Source organism: Thunnus maccoyii, chromosome 14, assembly GCF_910596095.1.
Source record: "Thunnus maccoyii chromosome 14, fThuMac1.1, whole genome shotgun sequence".
NCBI classification, from domain to species: domain Eukaryota; kingdom Metazoa; phylum Chordata; class Actinopteri; order Scombriformes; family Scombridae; genus Thunnus; species Thunnus maccoyii.
Genome location: NC_056546.1, coordinates 12,570,961 through 12,584,381, shown reverse-complemented (window position 1 = coordinate 12,584,381; position 13,421 = coordinate 12,570,961). Strand labels below are relative to the sequence as shown.

Sequence of the window (13,421 nt, the reverse complement as noted above, 5' to 3'; positions counted from 1 at the left end):
CCTAAACAGTTCAGACGTGAGCAGCCTACAAAACTGGACTGCAGGAAAATGCTGCACTAGAAGTCATTTAACTTTCTGATTACATTTGTAGCTGATAGTATTAGAACTGAGAATATATGAAGAAATCACTAAAATTATCCTTCTGACAATTATTCATTTTGGTAAACATCATATTTCAATTTCTCAGTTGTTAAAACATACACAGTCAGTTGAGTGTTTTCCTTTTGTCCTGTTTCTGTATCTTGTGCTTTGTCCAATATATTATGAGCATTAAAAGAAAGAAGAGAGCATTAAATATTTGAGAATCCTGGAGAACGGCTGCTCTTCTTTCTCCATCATTTTTTCGGGGGGAGTTTTATGATGCTTGTGTGTGAAAATTTGATCACTGCTGTAGATCATTGGTTCCCAAACGTGTTTTAGACCTCAGCCCCCCTCCGTACATTTTCTTTTTGTCATTGTGTCTCTTCTTACTGCTGAGCACCAGAAAAACTCACAAGCCACAACAGTTGTAACAGGTGTGTTACTATGACAACCAGCAACCCTAAGTTGTCATTAGCTGAGGTGTTACTGCATATTTTTAATACTGTGGTTTTAAGATTTTTTTTACCTCTTCTCCTGTTTTAATATATTTGAAAATATAACATAAACAATGCATGAATCAATATAAAAAGGTATCAGTATGACAGAAACAACCCAGGCTAAATCTGAAAGCAACATTTGGCATTGACTTCTACTTGTTTTATGCTTATCAATTTATAGCTAAGTTTGAGTCCTTTAGCTTTCATGGTGGTGGTCTTCAGGGGAAAAGATGTATGCGGTGCAAACAGATGTGTCTAAAGTACTGCTGCTTGTAGCTTACTAATGACCTTTGCTTTACAACACACAAATCAAATATGGTATCCAAAGTTCTTTATTTTAATCCCAAGGTAATTATGTCAAACATATTATATTATATAAATCTGATTTTAACAAAAATGTACATGAGACCCACAAACAGACTTCCTTATCTTTGCTTTATCCTTCACCAGGTAGCAGAAAACAAACAAATGTTGTCTGACTGACTTTACAACTTAGAAACTATTGTTATGCAGCATTCTGGCCCAACATAAGATCAGTATATTAGTTTGCATAGAGCAGTGCATATCACCAGCATTCAGCATTGATTATTATGTGGAAAACATTTCATGAACATGATACCACGCAACAATCCATTTTAGTCACATTTCCTACAGTAGATCCAATGATAATTCAGTCTCGCAGACAGACAGACAGTACTGTCTCTGCTGTGTTTCCAACAACACTTTAACACTTGATCAGACAGATTTCAGTAGTGTCCAGTAGTACTTATCCTACTTTTGTTGTGGTCAGATCATTGTAACCCAAGCAATGACTTCGGCCTGGACTAGGACTGTGCAATATGACGATATATATATATCATGTGATGATAGAAAAAACATCTATCATTGCATATTATGCTCTATCGTTTATTCCGTTGTGTCACAACCAGACCAATGCATTGCACATCAGAAACTATTTATTCATTGAATTTACAGAAAATGTGCTATATTGGGATATGTATCGCTATCAGGATAAAAAATGACTTATGGATATGAGATTTTGGTCATATCGCACAGCCCTCGCCTGGACTGGGACCATTTTTTCTCCTTCACACATCCTGTGGAAATGCAAGGATGAGCGCAGCATATTAATGGGTTTCAGTTACTATGGAGTCAACCAGAGTCTACTGGTTCTGATCAGCAAGCTCTCGGGCCTCTTTCACCAAGTCCATCAGAGTGGAGAACATCGAGATGTCAGTTGGCTGAAGACCCATCTTCTGGATCTGAGACACACAACAGTACAGAGCAGGTTAAGAGAGAATAATTAAAGGTATCTCAGGTGACACTGTGTGCGTAACGCAATTTTGTAGGTTTGTGTATTCAGATAATTTGTCTATATATATGTTTTTACCAGAGAAATCTTCATATGATTGTTACATGTGCATATCTGTCACCGCACATGTCTGCATGTGTTTGTGCACCTGTCAAGCACCACCCACCTGTTCCCCGAGGTATTCCACATCGAGCGCCAGCTGAAGGCGGATCTTGCTGTCGTCTGTGGGTCCGCCGTTTGCTCCTGCTGTGGTAGTCGTGGTCGTGCCCTTCCTGGCTTGCTTCAGACGCTTTAGACTCTCCTCCATCTTCCTCACTGAGCTCAGCACCTCAGAGATGGTCTCATAGTACCTGAACACAAAGCACGGACACATTAAGAAAGATGGAAAATGGCAGTGATTCAAACTCGGGTGCGGTTGGAAATAAATCTTGATCAAATAAAAAAAAAAATAGGCTACTACCACTATACTGACTGGAATGAGAACAAAAAATATTGTATTGTAATTTCACCTGGGTACATCTACTAAAATTCCGTCAGTTTCTTTTAGTCAATATGAAAGGACATTTTAAAATGAAGCTGACGTTCTTTCATTTACATTTAATGGATGAACGTCACACCGCAGGCCTTGGTAAATACTTCTTTAATTCTTCTCACACTAGTACTATATTTGGGTGTATTTGTGTGTGTGAGCTCACCTCTGTGTGCAGTCAGAAAGTGCAACTCGCAGCCACTCTTGTGCTGTAGCAGGCGTGACCAGCCCCGTTGAGTCAGTCAACACCTGATGTAACGGACGTAAGGCGTTGTCCATGTACGCTGATGCGCGCACCGGCAGATCCTGTCCAGGAAGGAAGTAGACTGTTGTATTCAGAACAATCTATATGCTACTGATTGGTGGCGAAGATATACATTTGATATGTGATTTTGTTCATGTTGGAGATGAGGAGTGGCTGAAATCATCCGAACCTTCATGTCACAACAGCTCCAGCCTTACTACCCTTTCTATTTAACTATTAAAAAGAAAGAGCATGTTGTAGGCTTCATTTTCTCAGTGTAGAGCTATGCAGTTGTTGTGATAAGTCACAATGAAAAGTCATAATGAAATTGCTTTACCAGATATAATGTGCATTGTACAGCTCAACTGTGTAGGAATATATATATATATATATATATATATATATATGTGAATACAGAATCAGTCTCATATATCAGCAGATACTCAGAATCACATTCAGGGGCAATAAAACTTTATCAGGATCAGTTTTTCCTTTATATTCACTCTGCAATAGTGACTCCCAATAGCAAGGACTTTGCTAACAATGCTACAGAACATGTTGATTAATAAGAAAACACAATATCATAGATGCAGCTATACACAGTTCAGCTGCAAAGCAGTGATGCTGGACATTAGGGGGCAGACAGGCTAACCGTGAGTGGATGAATGAATGAAAGAAAGAGTAAGATTTATGAATACATTTGACAAAAAGTTGTTGGCACGAGTTCAACTTGAGTCCAGTAAGTGGACCTTGAATTTTTTTGTCAAACTGCCATTTACAAGGTCAATAATGAACCTTCAAGTTCACTTAAAATTTTCTTGGAACTGATGTGCTTCATATATCAATATCTTAATAGTATGTCCATCGTCACCCTGAAACATCACTTAGTTTATTAATAGGCTCAATGTTAGAGCCAATAATAATAAAGTACTCCACTTGCATTTGTTCGAATGCCAGTGGAGTACTTTATTATTATTGGTTCATCTCACCAAGTTTCATTAAAATATGACCGGTCAATGCATTTCAAAGCTAAAATTCTGACTTTTAATTATAGCATGTCTAATAAAAAAATAGTCACAACACAGTTCCAAGTGAATCAACCCTCAAGGTTTTGTCAAAAGCAGACAAGTGTCATGTGCTGTCAATGTTTGCTTCAAGAAATGTTATCTGATGTAATATAGGAGAAACATGTATGTGTGCACGTTGCTAAGCTTCACTGACCTTATTTGTCCTGCGGTAGAGTCGTGGAACCTCAGAGGCACTCTTCAGGAAGCGACAGCAGCGTTCAGTCAGATGCTGGGTCATCCTACTGTTGAGAGTGGGAATGCTACTTGAGAGGCAAGCCTTGGAGTCCGCCAGAGCACCTGACATAGAAGAGAACAATAGTAAATGCACAAGTATCATACACACACAGTCTGATTTATCACTGTGTTACAGACAGGGATGGAGAGTGACACACAAAGAGGAAAGAATGGCGTCATTTTCTGACCACGATTTTGTTGACGAAGATGTCATGTTAGCCTGCTGGAGTTTTTGAATGTTGACATTTTTTTAAAAGTCAGTGAACACTGGCATTTAAGATTGCATCACCACTCTAGTCTTTCTGCACGTTTCTTCCACAGTTTATGACCAAACAGTGCAGAGTGAGATCAAGCAAACACTGCACGTGAAGTGAAAAGCTAAAATGATTTCCACACGCACTGCATGGTTCGTTTACCTTCCACAACAGCAAAGTTCTTGAATCCAATGGCTTCTAACCGCTGTCTGACCATCTCTGACAACTCTGGTATCTAATAGATAGACAAGAAAACATCACGGAATCATTGCAAAATACTCAAAAAGTGACAATTTGTCATCTATGTAATATTCAGGCAAAGGTCAATAACAACTTGTCTAAACTTGTGAAACAGCTGTGCTCTGATATGTTAATTTAAACGTTCTGTAGCTGCACCTGCTCCTGTAGTTTTTGGATGTCCGCTGCGATGTAGACCAGCTGTTTGGTGGACAGAGAGGTGGGACTCCCGCTCTCGCTGCCGGCCTCGTCCATTGAAGTTCGACTGGAGGTGGACGAGGCTGAGCTCGGTAGAGGCCTGGTGGGCTCTTTAGTCACCTCAGGGGCTGGAGTTTTAGTTAACACCTGTGCATGATACCGATCAACATGAGGAACAAGATCAAGTAGCAGCAACATGTTTATTAAATTTGATGCTGCTTGTTTGGACTTCTTTTTCTTAATAATGATTTTTAAATCATTACAATCCTCTATCTGTTTTATTGACGTTTACCTCGTCAAGAAACTTGGCGTATCGTGAGTAGAGCTGCAGCGTGAGCTTCCAGAAGCGATGAGCCAGAGGTGAAAGGTAGACTTTGTCTGACCAACACTTAACTAGGCAGGACCATAACACCACAGACACCTGCAGGTGATACGCACTGCCAGCTGGTCATAAACACACACAGACAAAGTGTTACTGTGGGAGAAGTATAGGTGCACACTGGTGTTCATGAGAGAGAATAAATGAGTACCTGGTGCTGCCTCTAATCCATCACTTATGGCGTTCTCCAGACTTCCGGCTACTTCCTTGTACCTGAAAAACAAAGAGAGACATTCAGAGGAGAGAAGGACAAAACAATCAATGTGTTATCAGCTTATTTCTTGCTTCAGCTCTGATATACACATGCTCATGACATGAAACAACACTGTGTACTGGAAATTATGGACTTTCCAGAAAGGCTGAACTGTGCAGGTTTGTATTGTGAAATGAGGACACGGGCTCTAATCTTTGTCTTGACGTGCAATGGTGAATCTGTCCACTGTGTACTTTACAGTGTGCGTGCATGCGTGCGTTCGTGGGGGCAGCAGGTTGACAAACAGTAGACGACACAGTGTCCAACTTCTCCATGGTTTCACACAGATCAATGGCTATTCTGTCAAGGTCCAGTGTCATGTTTATGGGCTATGTTTAGTAATACGCTGACACATATTCTCAATTTACATTTTGCTTCTTTTCATTGTTCAGCATTAAGCTCACACCAATAAGCAGTTTTCAAGATTCATATAAGAATGGGCTTTGTTCAACTTTTGAACGTCTGCCAACTTGTCTTTTTTCTCCTAAAAAATGCTGACAGGCTGGATGCATTTTTAATTAAAACTTGTCTCTTGAGCCCTTAAAGTCAGATCAAGCAGTTCTTCAAAATACATGCTGTGCAGAAATCCCACCTTCATCACTGTCTGAACATATCAATTTAAGCTGAGGGATCCAAATTCAAAAGAGAAAAACATGTATTGACTGAATGGATGCAAAGATGATTATTAAAATAAGAAAAGTATTAGTTAGTATTTTATTATTAGTTATTTAGTATTTAATTAGTATTTTGTATTTGTTAAAAACTATGTTGGGTTTCCAAGATTAAAGACATTATCCAACTTTTTCAAAGACTATAGAACATGATCATTGGTAATGCCTGCAGTTTACAATATATGGAAAGCGATGGTGTGTGTGTGTACATGATGTAAGACAGAGTTTGTAGGTTGTATTGAGGAAATATGTACCGTAGTTGAAAGTAGACAGGCAGGTTCCATTTGTTGTGGAAGCTGGTGTATGAAGGATGCACTCTCAGCCTCTTTACACTGGCCTGCGAGCTGCACTGGCGTTCGAACCTCCGCACAAACTCCATACTCACGCTGTAACGCTGGAAAAGAAGGCGCCCAGGTGAGACTACAAAATCTAACATTGAATCATGTGACAGCGTATGATACGCAAAACCAAAGTGAACGCATCAGCGCCCGTTGTGTTACTGTGGATGTACCTCGTAGAACATGTCGGGGTTTCCGGGGTTGAAGAGGTAAGACAACCTCTCCTCTATTCCTTTGATCATCTCCGGCCACACAGAGTTCACCAGGAAATCATAGCCTGGCACTATGTCAGCTTTGTCACTGAGGAGAGAAGGAACAGCAGCACATTTTAAATATGTTATAACATATTGTCTACTGTACTGTTGGCTCTACTTAAGCCAGTATAGCTTATGTGCATGATTGTAGAGGAGAAGTTGTGGAACCAGTAGACAGAAATTGTCTAAAAGTTGACACTCTTTATGAAAGGAAAGCAAAATGTACAAATCTGTTTGTAATGGTGCATGATAATTATATTAATATATATTCAGAAAACAAAATAAATACATATCAAAGTGTGTGAAAGCAGATCACACAGCTCGGTCAATACTCAATAGCTCAAGAGATGAAAGCAGACAATTTGCTTTTCTAGTTGAGACAAAAGGATTTCAATACACAACAAAGAACTAATTGATCTATGAGTGTTTTGAATCAATTTGCCTCCAGAATGATATTAATACCTGGATATCGCTCCTCCAGTCACCTCTCTGAGGAGTCTACAGTGATGAGGAACAAACTCCAACAGTCGAGTATACATCAACTGGAGACCGTTTGGATTGGACTTCACCACTTCCTCCACTATCACCTGAAAGGAGGAGCGGAGATTTTCATGATACAGCATTCATATCAAAGCAAGATATAATGTTCCAACATTTAGTTGAGGAAGCTCCGTATTCAGGTAGTAAGTTCTCTTGTTGTCAGCCTCATGTTTACCTGGTCCATGTATGGTTTGACCAGCACCTGTCCTACCAGGGCCTCAGCGTCTCGGGTCTTGTCAATGGTGGCGTATGTCCTCAGGCAGTGACGTACCATGTCCACGTTGGACGTCTGCAGCCCCTCGATCAGCAGACCCTCCAGAGACTGCTGCAGCATGGAGGTTATACCTGCGATACGCTGGCAGAGTACAAAAGCTCGTCACATACGCAGTTAAACGAGTATGGAAAATATACTGAGAGTACATTCCAGGAAACTAGAGTGAGCGAACCATGAATCAAAATGAAAGCTGGGATCAATTACTTTAGAGATCATTTGACTGTGCAGGATGCGGTGCTGCATGGAAACAGGAAAACGCTTCTATATATCCTGCATACTTAGTGCCTTTACCACTTACCGGAAGGACTGTACAGAAGCTGATCATCTTTGTCAAATAATTACAGGACTTACGGATTGAAAGAAATGCAGGCAGACACACTGATTGACTAAATGAGAGGCTATTGATTTATCTGCTGTCTGACTGATTCACCCATAATACTTACAGGTCTGACTTTGTCCAGTAGGGGCATGCCTTTACTCTGTACAGCGTGGAACTGCAGCTGGTTGAATTCTGTAGCTATCCTCTCCAGGATCTGACCTGCTAACAAGGGGCTGAACACAGACAGACAGAAGTTAGACTAACAAACTGTTCTCTAGCACTTTTATTCCTGTATAGCTCTTCATATCAACAATTTGGACATTTGCCAGAGAATGGTATGAAGTGCACAAGATGACAAGACAGAAATATACCTTTGGACACTGCGGCTTGAAAAAAATAGAAATGCAAAATTACATCTAAGACATGTTCCATCTACTTTAATTTTCTGCAGTCTGTTGACGGGCACTGTGCATGTAATGGCTGGTTGAGTAAAATATCATAATTCGTCCATCTGCCCACATTCAACTGCAACTGTTATCTACCAAAATGATGCCAGCATGTTTATTGGCCTGTTTCCCACCTGCTGATTTCCAGAGAGCTGGATTCCTTGGAGTTCTGTGAGTGGAGGATTTTCTCAATCTTCTCCACTGAGCGCACCACTTGGATCAGCCTCAATACACATACCTGACAGATGGGATGATGTAAGGATGATGATAATTTATTGAGATCATCCCACAGAGCAGGAAACTACAATTACATATCTATATCTACTACTGCGACAATATCGTTGCATATTATCCTCCGCATTAAAAGTTAGAAAACCAGTGTTTCATTCAAAAACAGGTTTATCTTCTGTACGGAACCAAATATAATTTGCTGAAACAACATTAAGTTCAGTCAGACAGCTAGACGAGGAGCCAAACCTTTTTTTTCTGCAGATCTTCCTGTTTGGACAGCTGGTTGTCTATAGACTGAATCACCTCACTGACGCAGGACCGCAGGCTCTGCAAACAGATAACAGCCAGCAATATGCATGAACACTCAGTAGCAGGAATTAATACAGTAGTAAAAAAAACAGTACACTTCATCAGAAAACATACCATAACCTCCTCTCGTAACTGTCCCAAGGGCACAGAGAGCTGATTGAGGGCCTTGTCCATCCCCACCTGAGACAAGAGAGAAGAGGTGTGAGATGAGAAACAGTCTATCTGACGTACTTTTAAACATTATCGCTGTATTGTTTGCTCCCTTTATTATTTCCAGGGTAAACATAAAAGCATGTTAAGAGCCCAACTGATACTGGATTTTTGAGGCTGATGCTGATATTGATACTTGAAAATAATAAAAATCCATTAACAGTCAACCGATACTCTTCTTCTGACATAAACACATAATATAAACAAATATTTTGGGGCAGACACGTCTTTGTGATGATATTTTTACAGTTGAACAATAAACTATATATAAGCTTACTGTCCATTTTGAACAACGTGCATCATGGATGTTTAACTCACGTGAATTAACAATAAATAAAAACACACTATGTTTCAGTTAAATTAAGACAAAATTCAATCAAATATGTATTAATAAAAACTACCAGTAAAACATTTATTGCTGCATTTTCTCTTCCAACATACACACAGAGACATATCTGTGATGTTCTCATTATTATTTTCATTATTATAAACGGGCTTGAGATTCATCAAGCCACTTAATTAAAAAGGTCAAGCTTTCCTTTTAGACATTATGAGACAATATTTCTGCCCTCTCCCTGTATCCTGTGGACTACATGCTGCTACAGGCGACAATGACAACAACTGACCAGGTTGGTGGAGAGGTTAACAAAGTCTGCATAGTCCTTGTTGATGAGCTCCACCATGGCTGTTTTCAGCAGCTTGTAGTAGAGCTCCAGGTCCTCTCTCATCTCCTCCAGCTGGACCTGCTTCCGACACTCCGCCACAAACTGGTCAACGTCAAAGTCATCCTGCAGAGACAGAGAGAGAGAGATATATAAATTAGAACCAAAAAGATAAACCATACCAGACCTTATTCAGGCCAACACCACCAATAACTGACTTAGAGACCAAACAAATACTTGAAAAACTACTAAATATGGAATTGTTAATCAAAGACAACAAAACCCCCTAGATTTCCCCATTACTATGAACAATTTGAAAACAGCATTGAAGACCCTCAAAAGCAAAAAAGCACATGGTCCTGATGGAATATTAAACGAAATATTCAATCTAAAAAAATATTCAATCTAATTCTGAGTGTGGGATATTTTCCTGAGAGTTGGAATAATGGTTGTATTACACCTATATTTAAAAGACCCTCAGAATTACAGAGAGATATGTGTCACCAGCTGCATGGGCGAGATGCTCTGCAACATTATCAACTCCGGTGTAGTTGAATTCCTCAATGAGCACTGGATAAAAGTCAGCTTGGATTCATGCCTAACCATCGCACATCTGACCATATCTTTACCCTCACCATTCTCATTAACACACATGTGCACAAAAATAAAAATAAAATGTATTCATGTTTTGTAGATTTCAAAAAGGCCTTTGACTGTATATGTCATCATTTATTGATTATTAGAGAGTGGCACACGGGGTTCTACCTACGATTTAATTTAATTAATATATTTGAATAACAGATGTTCAATTAAAATTGGAAACAAAAGAACCATGGGGTGAAACAGGGCTGCAGTTTGAGCCCAACCCTTTTCAACATATATATATATATATATAAATACATTTGCAGAAATCCACAGCCTCTGGTGTGACTCTGCAGGACACAGTCAAAGGTCAAAGGTTCAAATGTCTGATGTTTGCTGATGACCTGATTCTCCTGTCTCCCTCCGGAGAGGGCTTACATCCTCCACAAGTACAGTCAAACATGGGCACTAAGCGTAAATATGAAAAAGACCAAAATATTGACACCGACATTTTGGCATGGCTGTGAATGAGCTGAAAGAAAACGCAAGAAGGGCTTTTTATGCCATCAAAAGACAAATTACAATTGACATTCCTATTAGGACCTGGCTCAAAGCTGTAAATTCAGTAATAGACCCAATAATGTTATATGGTAGTGAAGTGTGGGGTCCATTAACTGGCCAAGAACCTCCCAAAATGAGAAAAACATCCTCTGGAAGCGCTGCATGCAGAATTGTGCAGGGCACAACTTGGCCAATACCCTTTAATAATAAAACTTCAAAAGCGAGCCATCAAATTTTATAAACACCTCCAATCTAGCGACCCCCACTCCTACCAGTACAAAGCCCTTCAGTGCCAAGAGTTGAACAAACGTAAGAGTCCCCTCTGCCAGCTGGTCCTGAAGCTCTGCCCACACACACCATGGCTTCAGGACAGACACCAAATAATCTGGCCCAACCAAACCATCTCAAAACAAAAAGAAAATAGTATCAAATAGTGGAACAAAACCACGAAATCACAAAGTAAATTAGGATTCTATTTGACCCTAAACAGAGAGTACATGGTGGCAGAGTACATGACCACCGTGACTGATAGAAAACTAAGGAAAAAGGTGACAATGTACATGCAGAAACAGGCCGTCACAGGCTGAACAGGCCACCCAGGGAGGTCAGGCTGTGTTCACTTTGTCATGAAAAAGAGGCAGAGACAGAATCTCACCTCCTACTATATCATGAGAAATATATGGATTTGAGTTTTCTTTGAAAAAATAAATAATATATATCCCAAGTTCATCCATCTCCTCGATCCTTAGAAACTGCTCTATCTATGTGGGGAGAAAAGTCAGTGTGTAGTCATAGTTGCAAAATATGTTACATGTTGTCTGTCATACACTAAGAGAAACAAGCTCTGTAGTAAATGTTTCTGAGTGATTACATCAGTAAAAAAAAGTGTATTTTATTATATTGTATTTGATATGATTGTTATTTGCATATTATTGTATATTAATTGCTAATCATCTGTCAATATTCATATTTTTCTGTACTGCTTTGGCATCACAGGTTTCTGATCTGTCATGCCAATAAAGCTTATTTGAATTTGAGAGAGACAGAGAGACTCACACACACACAAAGAGAGCAAGAGAGAGAGTGAGGGAGAGAGAAACAGGCAGAAAGATGAGACAGACAGAAAGACAGAGAGATAAACAGGTAGAAAGATGAGACAGACAGAGAGAGAGAAACAGGCAGAAAGATGAGACAGAGAGACGAAGCAGAAGGATACAGAATTATAATCATAACAGCTGCACACAATAATCAACTTGATACCCATAATCTAATCCATACTGCGATTAAAGCTAGAATGCATGCTAAATTGTTTAAGTATTCATACTGTCTGACAAAGAAGAAATGTTTAAGAAACAGGATTAAGAAACAGGATGAACTACACCAACACGTCAACTAGCTAATGCTAGCTACTTTAACAGCATTACTCTCGTTAGGGCGTCGACAAACGAAGCGTTTACGGATTCTCACCTTCATAAAAACATCTTTGTCGAAGCACAAAGAGTCTGGTCCCTTTGGTAAATTCATGTTGAATTATAAGACGTCGCTACAACATTCACAGCGATGAGCGACAAGCCTCCAAGCAGCTAGCTGTGTAGTAGTGACCGAGCTTCCGCAAACATGGCAAGCGCACCACCGAGGAATAATACTACAGCGCCCCCCGCAGGCCGCCAGAGGTAACTGCACTGTGATGTTTACAGCCTCTTGCATTGATTTGGTCTTTTAAAATATTAAATTATCACATTTAGTAGACTATCCGCACTTAAATGCATTATGAGTTATTCCACATGACATGTTGCTGTCATATTACCTGTTACATTTATCCTATTTACAGTTTCACCGTCATTCCTTGTGTATATTTCTGAGGATTGCTGTGTTGTTATTCTCTATAGACTAAGTATACTGGGAGCCACTAAACCAGAGTCAAATTCCTTGTGTGTGTAAACATACTTGGCTAATAAAGATGTTTTATTTAGAAATTGTCACATATTTAGGTCCACCTCAGGCAAAGTCTATCTGACCAAGACACACCACCCCCCACCTGTACCACCAGCAGTTCCACCATAACACAGAAAAAAACCCAGTGATGATACTGGTAACTCAATTCTGTTTTTTTTTTCATCAGGTTCTTTTAAACTAAATTTTTAAGGAGTTGGCTGCAGTTATTTATTTAGTTGTTATATATGTGTATACCTTTTTCACTTTATACCTTTAAGTTGTTTACATTTATTTCTTTAATATTTAACAGTGTTTCTATTGTAACTAAGGCATTTATTACATTCTATAAACACTTTTTGATTAATATCTGATTATTTACTAGTAGTTCTGGGGAATGTAATGGCAGTGAAAGTCAGTCAGAAGGGCTTGTGGGATTTTCTGCCTGGGACCCCATCAGGTTCTGGCTTTCAGTGCAAAAAAGGATTCTGAGTTTTGAAATGCTTGTATTTGACAATCATTTGCACATAGTGTACATGCTAATTGAAATGCAAAGAAAGGAAGACAGTGAATAAAAAAGACAGACAGCTTAGTGCTTTTTATAGCTTATAGATGACTCACTCCATCCGGACACTGATCAGGTGATGATTTGAACATTCAGATGTCACAGAATTGCCAAATATGTTTGATGATGTTCGGATGGTGCATCTCATAAAAGGTCAGGAGAACACACTCCTACAAAATCATCATATTTGTTCTTTTTGTTGATCATTGGCTCTGTTTTTTTTTTTTTTTTTTAAATTTTGA

The 13,421-nt window shown here is 39.3% G+C and overlaps 1 protein-coding gene across 1 annotated transcript; it reads right to left on the bottom strand.

Moving 5' to 3' along the window:
- Positions 1-892: 892 nt before the first annotated feature.
- On the bottom strand, positions 893-12,303 carry cog2 (component of oligomeric golgi complex 2). The gene is made up of 18 exons (XM_042434414.1): positions 12,150-12,303; positions 9,504-9,665; positions 8,782-8,847; positions 8,605-8,685; positions 8,262-8,365; positions 7,806-7,914; positions 7,264-7,443; positions 7,011-7,135; positions 6,468-6,594; positions 6,211-6,350; positions 5,184-5,245; positions 4,946-5,097; positions 4,615-4,800; positions 4,381-4,453; positions 3,885-4,027; positions 2,586-2,725; positions 2,057-2,240; positions 893-1,840 (listed from the first exon to the last, which is right to left on the bottom strand). The coding sequence occupies exons 1-18, from the start codon at positions 12,204-12,206 to the stop codon at positions 1,742-1,744; spliced, it is 2,190 nt and encodes a 729-aa protein (XP_042290348.1). The 5' UTR covers positions 12,207-12,303; the 3' UTR covers positions 893-1,741.
- Positions 12,304-13,421: the final 1,118 nt, after the last annotated feature.

Excerpts from the sequence above, each read along its gene's own strand:
- cog2 (XM_042434414.1), bottom strand. The coding sequence starts at position 12,206 with ATGAATTTACCAAAGGGACCAGACTCTTTGTGCTTCGACAAAGATGTT. Across the intron at positions 5,246-6,210 it reads CCTGTCTACTTTCAACTACG|GTACAAGGAAGTAGCCGGAA; the intron begins GTACATATTTCC and ends TTTGTTTTTCAG. Across the intron at positions 4,454-4,614 it reads TCCAAAAACTACAGGAGCAG|ATACCAGAGTTGTCAGAGAT; the intron begins GTGCAGCTACAG and ends TCTATCTATTAG.